This window comes from Opisthocomus hoazin, chromosome 9 (genome assembly GCF_030867145.1).
Source record: "Opisthocomus hoazin isolate bOpiHoa1 chromosome 9, bOpiHoa1.hap1, whole genome shotgun sequence".
NCBI lineage: Eukaryota > Metazoa > Chordata > Aves > Opisthocomiformes > Opisthocomidae > Opisthocomus > Opisthocomus hoazin.
In genome coordinates this window covers 24,846,712-24,859,954 of record NC_134422.1, presented here as the reverse complement: position 1 = coordinate 24,859,954, position 13,243 = coordinate 24,846,712, and the positions used below count along the sequence as shown (strand labels likewise).

The 13,243-nt window shown below is 41.8% G+C and overlaps 1 protein-coding gene across 2 annotated transcripts in view; it reads left to right on the top strand.

The window, feature by feature from the left end:
* Window positions 1-13,243, top strand: part of SP3 (Sp3 transcription factor) — a 37,373-nt gene that overhangs the window by 1,243 nt on the left and 22,887 nt on the right. The window contains exons 4-5 of one of the 2 annotated variants that reach the window (XM_075430503.1): window positions 11,053-11,143; window positions 11,249-12,415. In XM_075430503.1, coding sequence (XP_075286618.1) covers window positions 11,053-11,143; window positions 11,249-12,415 — 1,258 coding nt within the window. Of the gene's footprint in view, window positions 1-11,052; window positions 12,416-13,243 lie in introns of both variants that reach the window. The other variant, XM_075430501.1, reaches the window with a different exon arrangement.

The window sequence follows — 13,243 nt, the reverse complement described above, 5'->3', positions numbered from 1 at the left end:
CGGGAGGAGGAGGAGGAGGGAGCCCGGCCGCCCCCTCCCCCGCCACTGGGAGCGGCGCCTTCGTTTACTTTCAAAACCGGGGGGAGGCGGGAAACCTTCACTCCCCCGGCCCTGGCACCGGAGCGGCCGGCCCGGCGGGGCTGGAGGCGGCTCCCCTCCACCTGGGCGCGCCCCCGGTGCCCTGGGCCCGGCTGCCGGCCCGGAGCGGCGCGCCGGGCGGGCGCACAAAATGAAGGCCGGCTGCGGGGAAGGATGTAGCTAGCAGTAAAATGGCTGTTTAGACGCGGACGCGGCGGTGGAAGGCTGCTTCCTGTCGCGACGCTGCCGCTCCTAGGCGCGGTTATCGTGCGGTTCCTCGCGCTGCAAACCGAATTTTTGCCCTTATCTCTCGGGCGCCGGCGGCTCTGAAGGGAGCCGCGATGACCTTGGGACCTTGTGCGATCAGATGGAGCTTGCAGGCTAGGAACGTATTCTTGTCGAAGCTCGTTTAACCGTCTCCGTAACAAAAGCCTAATGTAATGGAAACTCGTATGTTCCATAATTGGCCTAGCTAAACTCTCGTGTTGACGTATGCTTATAAAGTTAAAAGAGATGGGGCATTTCTAAATAACTGATACCTAAAAATATCGGTATATTAAAAGGGAGTTCCATAATAGCTTTTACAATGGCACGATGAGGTGTTTTTTGGCCTTAGTCATTGGGAAATCATGTACAGTACCTCTGAATATTTGTTGTGTTGTTTTTGTGGTTTTTTTTTTTTACAAAAAGGATTTTAAAACAAGGGGAAAAAAAGCTCCTTTTCTTGCTTTTAAAACAAGCCTTGATTTTTAAACTTGCCGTACAACAGCCTTGTATGTTTTTAGGATTCTGCAAATAGGAAAAAATCCTGCAGAGGGTTGTACTGGTGGATGAAGTGGCTTTAGTGAGCTTTTAACAGATGTCAAAATGTTAATGATAATGTTAAGTTTACTAAATACTCAAGTGCTAAGCTTTAAAATACTTTTCATCAACTGTGCATTTCAGCTTACTTTACATAAAGGGAAGCTGCAGCAAAATAGTTGTCTGAGGTCATGCAGCACGCTGCAGACTAATGACAGAGCTCGTAAATATATTAAGATTCTGACCCCCTTTCAAGTGTCCTTTCTGCTGTTTGTTTTCTTCAGCGGTACGCTTTTGAAAATCTTTCTAGATATTAAGTGCCTGATACCTCCAAAATTTGTTTCATAATACCAGATGCATACAATGCTGAAAAGTGGAATGTTAGATCTGTCTCTTGCATAAACATACACATTGAAAAATGAATTATGCTTAAATGGTAGCTTGCTTTCCTGCATCTGTCTTAAGGCTGTTCTCATGTTAAAGCTGGAATTGTGCATCTGGAGAATGGGTTGATCGCTTAGCGTGAGCAGTGCTAGGTCTGACGGGGTACGAGAGTGCTGGTACAGGACAAATGGTTCCTGATAGTTCAAAATGGGTGAAGTGGTTTTGAAATAGTACTTCTTTATTCCTGTTAAATTAATCTGTTGTTACGTTTCTATAGAAGGGGCTTTTCAGGGCAAGGCGGAAGCAATTCAAGAGAAGCCAAAATCTTAGTTAAAACTAAATATGAATATAAACTCACTCACTACTTTTCATAGATGCAGATAGGCCCCTCCTACCTATCTGCTATGAGTTAGGTTATACCATTCTGGTAATTTTTATACTCCCACAACATAGCTCTTGAATGATTCAGAATATTTTGGGTGGAAACTAAATATGAATTGGAGAAGATACCTACAGTAGCTGAACTAGACACTGGAGTTAATTAAGATGATGGTGGTGTCCCCCAGGGGTCAGTACTGGGCCCAGTCTTGTTTAACTTCTTCATCAATGACCTGGATGAAGAGTTAGAATGTACCCTCAGCAAGTTTGCTGATGACACCAGACTGGGAGGTGTGGTAGACACACCGGAAGGCTGTGCTGCCATTCAGCGTGACCTGGACAGGCTGGAAAGCTGGGCAGAGAGGAACCTGATGAGGTTCAACAAAGGCAAATGCAGGGTCCTGCACCTGGGGAGGAACAACCCCATGCACCAGTACAGGCTTGGGGTGGACCTACTGGAGTGCAGCTCTGCGGAGAGGGACCTGGGTGTCCTGGTGGACGACAGGTTAACCATGAGCCAGCAGTGTGCCCTGGCTGCCAAGAAAGCAAATGGAATCCTGGGGTACATCAAGAAGAGTGTGGCCAGCAGGACGAGGGAGGTTCTTCTTCCCCTCTACACTGCCCTAGTGAGGCCCCATCTGGAGTACTGTGTCCAGTTCTGGGCTCCCCAGTTCAAGAAAGATGAAGAGCTACTGGATAGAGTCCAGCGGAGGGCTACAAGGATGGTGAGGGGACTGGAACATCTCCCCTACGAGGAGAGGCTGAGGGAGCTGGGCTTGTTCAGCCTGAAGAAGAGAAGGCTGCGAGGGGACCTAATAAATGCTTATAAATATCTGAAGGGTGGGTGTCAGGAGGATGGGGCCAAGCTCTTTTCAGTGGTGCCAAGTGGCAGGACAAGGGGCAATGGGCACAAACTGAGGCACAGGAAGTTCTGTCTGAACATGAGGAAGAATTTCTTCCCTCTGAGGGTGACGGAGCACTGGAACAGGCTGCCCAGGGAGGTTGTGGAGTCTCCTTCTCTGGAGATATTCAAGACCCGCCTGGACAAGGTCCTGTGCAGCCTCCTGTAGGTGACCCTGCTTCAGCAGGAGGGTTGGACTAGATGACCCACAGTGGTCCCTTCCAGCCCCTACTATTCTGTGATTCTGTGATTCTGTAATAAAGGGAGGGAAGGGACTGAAGTCCATGAAATGTATTCCTTGTGAAGAACAGTATGCCTTAAGGGATTTACTGCAATAAAGATTTTTTTTTTTTTTTTTTTTTTTTTTTTTTTTTGCTGATCCCCTGAGTGTATCTTATTGGGGGGTAGGAAAAGGAGGGAGGAGCTAAAAAGACTTAAATTGTAGGTAACTCATAACTTGTATGGAAAATGAAATCTATATGCATGGACACAGACATACTGTCTTCCCGGGGTTTGTGATGCTCATCCCTCTCCCAGGAGTATCGATGAATCAGTTTGATACCTGTGTGTGAGTGATGGTCCCCAACGTAGCGATGGAGAGGCAGTCGTTCCCATTATCTTCTGTACCCGGGCTCCAGTTCTGACTGCTGAACATTTGATAGAACTCTCAAGTCATGTAAATGGATAGTAGAAGTTAAACTAGGTCTTTTGAAGAGCTTGTAGTTTTGGGTTTATTCTCTTAACGCTCTACTGACATTTGCGTGGTAGGAACTGGTGGGACTGGAGCCAGTATGCTAGGCTAGCCAGTTACTGCACGCTACTTTCCTGGCTGAAATGGTATGCTGCAGCTGCTCCCCAAGAGACCAGGAGTATGATTTAAAAGTAACAGCAACAACAGAGCTCCCATAGGAATGCAGGGAATATTGCATGTCTGGGATTTTGGGAAGAGCTGTAGCAAATGTGATTGTGTTTGCTGTGATCTAGTTGGCCTTGCTTTGAGCATAGCGATTGGACCAGATGACCTTCAGAGGTCCTTTCCAGCTGAAATTTTTCTGTGATTCTTTGTTGGTATCTGAATCCAAGCCTGCTGTTGGAGTGGATGCCACTTTCACGCAACTGAAAGGATTAGTGTGGAAATAAAAAGACTAACGAACGTGGCAACTGCTTGGTATGGAAAGCGAGTGAAGAAGACAGTTGACAGAACTAAACCCAACCCTCTTCTCCCTTCTGTCAGTGAAGTGGGCAGGCTGTCTCTAATCCACAAGGTTTTTGGCTTGGCCCAGGATTCAAGTTAGAGCTATATTACTTTTGGATAGTAGAATACAAGCAGGCACTACTGTTGATCTCATCTTTGTGCGCTGACGGAGATTGCAGTCTGTCAGCTTAGGCTTTGACACCATGGTTTATTCTGCCTGCAACCATCCAACACCACTGCTTTGTGTTTTGCTGCTCTTGTTTGGTTTTAATGTAGATGGCCTTGAGCTTGTGGCTTGCTTACCTGAGAATCTTCTCCCTGGTTGCCATACTGCTGCATCCGTGGTTGGTTCAAATGCTTACCATATGGTAACTTCCCCTCGAATATTGCTGCCTTCTGGTATGTACGAAAGCCTCGCTGGGATAGTTAGAGCTGCTGCCTGACCTAGAATGACAGCTCATATGTTTTGACCTCTCTGGAAGTCTTTCCCTCTCTTGGGAATTTTAAGTCTTGAGAAGTTTTAGTTTGGGTCTTGCTTTCTCACTGTTTATTGTCAACGAATAATTCTACTTTAAGCTTTCATATTTAGGATTCTTTTTCATTTAGTTATAAATACTCTAGTTTTATTCCATTTTAGACATCTGCAAAGACTTTAGCACTAGGTGAAAAGGAGAAGCAAAGCAGAAGGTGGCAGAGCTATGCATAGGGGAGAAAACAAAAGAGGAAACAGATTCTAAAATTTAGGTCCAGCAAAGTCTTGATGGCCAGTTGTATGGTTGTCGCATGATCACATGATTGTTTAAGAAGGTACAAAGTTGGGATGATAACCAGTTGTTTATGTTGTCTTACTTCATTGCAACGTAAAGCTAAAGACACTCTCTTGACCTGTTGTGCTCCCAAGGGCCATTTTTGTGGTTATGCTGGGCATGGCCGAGGTAGGTGAGGATGCAGTGCAAGACTGATGGGACTGCGGGATGGGAGGACTGGGAGGCGGGTGAATGGAGAAAAGTGGCAGGCTGGCTGAGAAAGCTGTTGGCTCTGAGAGCTGCCAAAGAATGGGAGCTGTCAGAGATGACTGCCCCACTTGCGGTATGTAGTTGCATCTAGTGCGCTGCAGGCCACACCGATTCTTTAGTCTTTCAAAAAAGAAAAAAAAAAGCAGGGGGGAACGATTTACTTGTGTTATTGCTTACCAACAATATATGGAAAACATTTGGAGAAGTAAATAATTAGCAATATGGGGAAGATGAGTATCGGTTCTCTGCTGTAGACAAGGCATTTCTTTGTATCTTACAAATAAAGGTTGGAACGTTACAAGACTGCTTTGGCATATCTTGAGCTTTAGAATTGAGTATCAATGCTTCACAGAACATAATGAAAATAAGGAATTCCGGTTTGTTTATGCCTCAGAACATTACTGTAACCATCTGAGATGCAACTAGCATAACCTTAGTTTAGGTGAAAGTAGTAATAATGCTGATAGGAAAGCAAAGTATGAAGGCATTTTACATCTCATGTTTTCCACTAGGCAAAAATATGGATGAATGCCATGTGTCCATTTTCTCCTTTGTGGGTGATGATATAGCTTCCTGATGCTAAGTTTCTGGACATGAACAGATGCACCAGAATGTGTTCAGCCACCGTGGAAAAGTCTGCCTGGGATTGTCTTGCCTCTCTCTGTTTTATACTTTTGCGAAACAGGGAAGTTTGAGGTACAGTGTAGTGCCTGACAGTATGTTTCCTCTGCAGCTGTCCAGAAACTCATCTTTTAAAATGTTCTTTGATTTTTATATTCCAATTATATCTTCCTAGTGCTGGATCAGAATCAAGTGTAGAAGTGGTTTTTACAGGTGTTTTAGGGATGTTCTTACAAAAATCCGTTTTATTTCTCTTTACAGTTTTAGAAAAAGTAAGAAAATATGTTTTAAAACATTTCCATATTTAAAGACTGCATAAACCAAAAAATTCTCTCTCTGATATTTAAACACTAGTAAGAAGTGATAGGTTTCACAGAACAGATTAGACAGGTAAGGATCTCTGGAGAGTGTGTGGTTCAACCCCCTTGCTCAAAGCAGGGTCAGCAAGAGCAGAGTGCTCAGGACTGTGTCCAGTTGACTTTGAATATCTCTAAGAATGGAGACTCCACTGGGCAGCCTGTTCCAGTGTTTGATCACCCCTATAGTAAAAAAAAAAACCAAAAAAGTTTTTTCTTACGTTATAGGGGACAGAGTCAAAAGCCTGACTGAGGTAGTAATAAATAATATCCCCTGCCTAACCCCATCTACCAAGTCAGTTGTCTCATAGAAGGTTGTCAGGTTAGTTAATCAAGCATCAGTTCCCCTTTCTGACTACTTCTGATCACCACCTTTTTTTTTTCCTTCAAGGTTATTTGAAGGTTATTTTAATTTTTTTTCACCCAAGGTTGTTTTCAAGGTTATTTGCTCTATTGCGTTCCGAAAGATGAAGCTGAGGCCCCGGGTCCTCTTTCTTGCCCTTCTTGATGATTTTGTAAAGCCTTCAGAACCTGAGTTGTAGGCACAAGGAAAATGAACCATTTCACGCAAACTTCTGTGCAAGATTCTAGTTTGGCATGCCGTTATGTAGAGATTAGTACACGTATATAAGTTAATAATTAATAAACAATTGAAGTCACATACAATCTGGTTAAAAATGCCTCCTTGTTGCCTTATCTCATGCCTTAATACTGCATCTTTCTTGTTTCTACTAATGTCAAGGACGTTGTATTCTGAACTTCTGCTGATTAAAAACAAGCTATTAAAGTTTTGCGTCCAGTTGTCCATCTCAAGCAAAAAGATGTAGATGTTCCTTAAATGAGACACAATTAAATGTTAAATACGTTTCACCGGATTGGTATTGTCTTTAACATTTTAGGCAGCCCCAGATAATACTTTTTCCCTGAAACATTCTTTGATTCTCTAAACTTTTGATTTGGGCAAATGTATTTCTCTGAACTGAGTGGCTTCATTGGCAGAGGTCTGAAGCATGCCACAGAATTAATTTGCCTTAACAGGCAGCTTTGTGTCAGCTGAACCACAGTGACTGATGTTGAACATGTTTTTAACCTATGGCAAATACAAGATAGAATGTGTTAGCTCATACCTTAATGAAAGAGTTGAAGCAAGTGCATTCTATCTTGTATTTGTAATGACCTAAGAATGCACAGGTAGTTTACTGTAGCTTGGTAAACACTTGGTATTAAACTCATGCGTTAGAGCGCTAACTGTTCCATAAAACAACAATTTGGATGAGGCAGTGGCCAATCTTGTTCATTAGGTATGTGATTTTTAGATGTTTAGGAGCTCGTGACTCATTATCTGTCCACCTCTGCTCATTTTGCTGATGCTTTTGCTCCAGGACTAAATGGGGTAAAAGTGACTTTCTGAAAAGTGCAGCAAAAAGCAGTCCACAATAGACTGGCACAGATAAACGTTTGGTAGTTCTTTAGCAATCAGATACTGAAGGCTAATGGCATGTGTCCAGTTGATCACATTTGACATGTTGAAATGCAGATGCCTACAACATATATGAGTTCTTACAAGGATGCTTCTGCCCTTTCCAGTTTTACTTTGGTGAAGGACATTTTATTGTTTTCGGCCCAAGTCCCATCCATCAGCATGGTTTAGATCACTTTTAGAAGTATTTTATCTCTGTATGTGTTTCTCTTGTCTCATTCCACATTTGACTTAATGTTGTTTTAATTTGCTTGAAACAAATTGAACAAGACAATTACTAGATTTTGATTTATCATGACCCCTCATTCTTCAGGGATGAGGATTTTGGCTCGGAGAGATCTCTCTGTTTTACCTGCTGGAAATTACAAGGCTTGTTAAAGAATCAAAAGACAGGCTGAACAGCGGTTGTTGCTTCCACTCTTTGGTGGTACTTCACCTTTTTTCAGGTGGATGCATCATTTGATTTTAATTCTTCCTGTGTTCTGTGCCAGCTCCTCTTTTTGCTCTGTTCCTGTCTCTCTCTCTCTTGTTTCCTGATGAGGCTTCCAGTGAGCTCCCCGTTGCTTCCTGTTCTCTCCTCCTTGGCTGAGCAGTGCTAGTGCTGAACTTTCCTTAGATCTTTGTCCCTTCCTCTTGTCACAGAGCCTTTGGATTGCAAGCGCTCATCCTTCTCTAAAGGAGCAGCTTCCAGATAACTGCTGTCTCAGTACCAATTGACAAGGAAAAGAGTTGGTGCTTTATCTCTGTCCTCTAAGTATTTTTCTCTGGCCTATTAGGACAGCGCTGTAAAGATCAGTGAGTGGACTGGTGATGTTGTGGCTCATACATCAGTGGTGGAACTTTGGGTTACGACAACAATGCTTAGTTGCTTGAGGATGCAGTGAAAGGTTACTACTCTTTTTAGTAGGAAAAGGTATCCAAGAAATGTCCTACTAGCTCAGCAGACTTTGAGAAAGGGTATGACAGTCAAGTTTGTCATGGCAGATTGATGACCAGTGGAGGTTAGAGATCATCCTCAAATACTCTTTGCCATACAGGGCTTTTTCATGCTGTAGTACTGGTAATTTTGATAGCTGCCAAATAGTGTTTTGAAAGCCTCACCCTCTTCTTGCCCCCTCTCTCCTCATGATTTGTCTGGTAGTGTCTGATACAGGCAGCTGCAAGAGCAATCTGTGAGTAACTGGCACTTGATGTACTATGTGTAGCAATAGCTTCATATCCACGTGCATGGCTAGCCTGAACTTCTCCATGGACTGACAAGTACATCTACTAAAAGAGTGGTTCTGTTGAGCTAAAACCCGTACACAGTAGGATTTGAGGGAAGATATCACTAGGTCATGAAAAGGCGAAGAGAGGTGTGTGCCCAACATGAAAAGGGCAAAGTGACGGCAGGGAAATGAACATGTGTTTGGGGAGGGGAAGAAGAACGTAGGTCATTTCCATATCATGAAGACAGGTTCCCTTTGAACTATTTGTGTGGCGGATACTTATATGTATTATGTATGAGTAGACATAGACATACTATGGTATATTAGGTGAGTCCAGTTATAGCCTAAACATTCAACATTTGCTTGTATGTAGTCTTAAATCGTTGAGAAATTGTATCAGACTTGTAATGGTTCCCATTACTTTTTCTTTCTTTCCTGTTCTAAGCGATACTATCAGCACATCATATTATACATCTATTTTATATATATATTTATATATATATATTTTATAATGACACATTAAACATATAGCAGTCATATTTTTGCTTTTGGTATTTTCTGACTGATGTTTACCTATGACTTTTATGGGTCTTTTGATACTTTATAAAACCTTCAGTTAATAATTATTTATATACAAGTGAGTTGAATAGTTATGAACTTTCTGAGCAGCATTTCTGCAACCAGTACCTCTGTGTAAACAATATTAAACACAAGAGTATAAAGCTAATGTGGTAGCAGAGGAAAATGGATTTTTTTTGCCTTTTTCTAGATAAGATGGCGTGATACGGGATACTGCATAATTTTTCTAATCTCATAAATTATAAGCTTGAAAGACTAAAGGTTTTAAATATGTTCTTTAAATGAAAGGCTAATCAATATAAGAGGAAAAGAAAATAATGAAACAGAATTACCATTACTCCTTTTTCTCTTTCTGATCCTTGAAGCATTAAGGTCATAAAATTAGTTTTGTTCTGGTGATGCTGTATCTATTTACTAATAAACTACCTGAAAGATTATCTATATTTTTGAGGGCAAAAAAGAGGGCATTCTTTTTTTTATTTGCAATTATTATTTGTACAGTTTTTGAGAGGTATTTAGAATGAGGATGTGTGTTTCCTTATTGGAAATGAAGCTTGACAAGCACAGTGGCAAAAAACCTATATTTTTTTTAGTTGGTACTCAGACTTAAGTATTTTTCTTGTACGTGTAAACGTTTTAGTGTCGCAGCTCAGAATAGAATGAGAAAGTGAAACTAGCAAAGTCCCAGCCTACACGGTAGACTAAATTCACTTGGATGCATGCTGCAGGATTCATTCAGGCTCAATACCATGTTAGAGAAGAATAAGCTGTGTGCAGTATTTTGCATGTCCAGATTTTATTCTGAAGGAAGTCAGAGTGCAGCATCAGGAGTAGGCTGCGATGTGCTCTGGTAACTTCCCTACTCGGAGTGAGAACAGGATCAGTGCAGAAGGACAAACTAGAGCTTTTCTTTCTATGTCTTGTGGACTTTGCCAAATAGACAAAATTTGTTTCACAGAGCTGAATGAGTTGTAAGACAAGTTACTTGTTGCTAAATATAAAGTTATTCCATTGGTTTACTGTAGTGCAGTAAAAGAGACAAGGAGAAACTTAACTACATGTTTTTTAGATTGACGCTTATTTACAATACCAACTTGGTTGACTACAAAAATCTGTGCTAAGCATTGCAGGATGTTAAATCTAATTCTTAATACTCTGTTCTGAAAAAGCTTGCTTTGGTAAAGAAAGGTAAGTGCAATTTACCTTTTCTTTACTGAATAAGGAACAAAAGCATACTACATCAGTCCTTAGGTTCTTTAATATTTAACCATCCAGGGGTCTGTTCTGAAACATTGACCTTTTCTGTTGTTCCAGCTTAATGAAGATAGATTTATTTCCCCCCCCCCAACAGATACATATGACTAATCCGACTGTGATTTCAGTGTAAAAGTCCTTTAGTTGACAGACCTTCTTCCCTAGTGAAACAGTAACTCATACAAGCTTATAAATACTAGGACTTTGTATTGTGCGTAACTTAAACTGAGGCTATCCAGTCTTTCCAACTGTGTGACTAAGTCACCTCTTAACACTCTCCGTACTGCTGAGAGTCACAACATGCACTTCTAAACCATATATAACACTGTGTCAAAAGGCAGTGGAGCTCCAGGAGATAACGGGCAACACTGGCTCCTCAGCGATTCCTCCACTTCTGTGCAATAGGTGCCGGGCTAGGTAAAGAGAGTAGGTGAGTCCCTGGGTAATGTGGCGATCACAGCTTCAGCAGCCCCTGCCAGCTCTTTTCCTCCTGGCGCCAGGGATTTGGATTACCCAGCAGCCCCCCTACCCCAAATAACCCTGCCACAGCACAGGAGCTGCATTTGACCTGCTCGTGAGCCACATGCAGCTCACGAACCACAGGTTCGTTACCATGACTTAGGTGTTAGTTCATTTACAAAATTTGTATTTCGTAGTTCTAATCCAGTTGCTGTTGTTCATATGGATTGCACTGCATGTTTCCAGTTGTGTGTAAATCTCTAGTGTTGAATTGCATGACTGTTCTAGCATATACTCTGTATGTCTCTGGTTTTAATTTTGCCTTTTTTTCTTTTTATTCAGACAGGGGATTTGGCTTCTGTGCAATTAACAGGAACTCCAAATAGATGGGAGGTCTTGTCTGCAGCTCCTGCCACTATAAAGGATGAAGCTGGTAATATAGTACAGATTCCAGGTGCTACCACAGTAACTTCAAGTGGGCAGTATGTCCTTCCTATTCAGAGTTTGCAAAATCAACAAATCTTTTCTGTTGCACCAGGATCAGATTCGTCGAATGGTACAGTGTCTAACGTACAATACCAAGTAATACCCCAGATCCAGACAGCGGATGGTCAGCAGGTTCAACTTGGCTTTGCAGCCTCTTCTGACAATAGCAGTATAAACCAAGAAACTGGTCAAATTCAGATAATTCCTGGCTCTAATCAAACCATCATCGCCTCTGGAACACCTTCAGCTAATATTCAGAATATCTTATCGCCGTCCGGTCAAGTCCAGGTTCAGGGAGTTGCAATCGGTGGTTCGTCTTTTCCTGGCCAAGCACAAGTAGTTGCTAACGTCCCTCTTGGACTGCCAGGAAATATTACTTTTGTACCCATCAACAGTGTTGATCTAGATTCTCTGGGACTTGGCAGTGGTTCTCAAACCATGACAGCAGGCATTAATGCAGATGGGCACTTGATAAATACAGGACAGGCCATGGATAGTTCAGATACTTCTGAAAGGACTGGTGAGCAAGTTTCTCCTGAAATTACAGAAACCGCCACTGATAATGACTTATTTGTGCCAACATCATCTTCATCACAATTGCCTGTTACCATAGACAGTTCAAGTATATTGGAACAAAATGCAAACAACTTGACCACAACTAGTGGTCAAGTTCACAGTTCTGATCTTCAGGGAAATTACATCCAGACATCAGTCTCTGATGACACACAGGCTCAGAATATTCAGGTCTCCACAGCACAGCCAATTGTACAACACATACAGCTTCAAGAGTCTCAACAGCCAACCAGTCAAGCCCAGATTGTACAAGGTATTGCGCAACAGACAATCCACGGTGTGCAAGCGAGTCAAAGTATATCTCAACAGGCTCTTCAAAATCTTCAACTGCAGCTGAATCCTGGAACTTTTTTAATTCAGGCACAAACAGTGACGCCTTCTGGGCAGATAACCTGGCAGACATTTCAAGTGCAAGGAGTTCAGAATTTGCAGAACTTGCAAATTCAGAATGCACCTGGTCAACAAATAACTCTAACCCCTGTGCAGACTCTCACTCTTGGTCAAGTTGCAGCAGGTGGGGCGTTGACGTCAACTCCAGTTAGTCTAAGCACTGCTCAGTTGCCAAATCTACAGACAGTTACAGTAAACTCTATAGATTCTGCTGGCATTCAGCTGCATCAAGGAGAAAATGCTGGCAGTCCTGCAGGTATTTATTTTACTCTTTTTGCACAAAATTGTTTTTTATTATTGCGTGTGGTTGGTTTGAATGGTGATAATAGTAACATTATTGTCTTGCTGTGGAAGCTTATAAAATGCAGGGAGTTAAACATAGTGATGGTAGATTTTATTTGAAACTATTGTTCCATTAGAAACTACTGTGGTGGTAGAACATAGTCCCACCTCACTTCTTTCAGTATAAACTCCTGTATCTCCCAAGTGGTTCACTGAACTTAGCTAACAGCACTTCTAAGACATGGTTTATCAGTGCTTATAAGTCTTGCTGTGCAGAAGATCTGCGTACTAAATTGTGGAGGGGGAAATCTGACTATCAACTACCACTGTTCTAAGACAGCAGTGTCATTAGCATACCCCATTCTTCTCAGTCTTGAATAGATGAAGTTTTCATGGAAAATCCTAATATTTCTGTTGATACAATTTTTTTCCCCTGCAAATTTTCAGACCCCTGAGGTGCTGTTATTGATCTGCTGTTTTGATAAATTTGTTTCCTACTGATTTAATATCAGTGTGACTATGATGTACAAAACTCATGTAAGCAGAAGTGAAACAAGCATGTAAATATCAAAATGGAGGCTGTGCTTAAGAACGTATGTGGATTTCCAGTACTACTTATTTGCATTATGTTTCAGAATGTACAACTGTTAATGATAAAATTCGCAGTGTGTTTTGTATCTGTGAACAGAGAGAAAGGCAATTTTCTTAAAACAGGTATTTCTTAATGTGGGGAAAAATAAACATGCCTGTTTATTTTTGGTGAATTTGATGCAGTGCATTCCAAATTTTAGGTCGTAGCTAC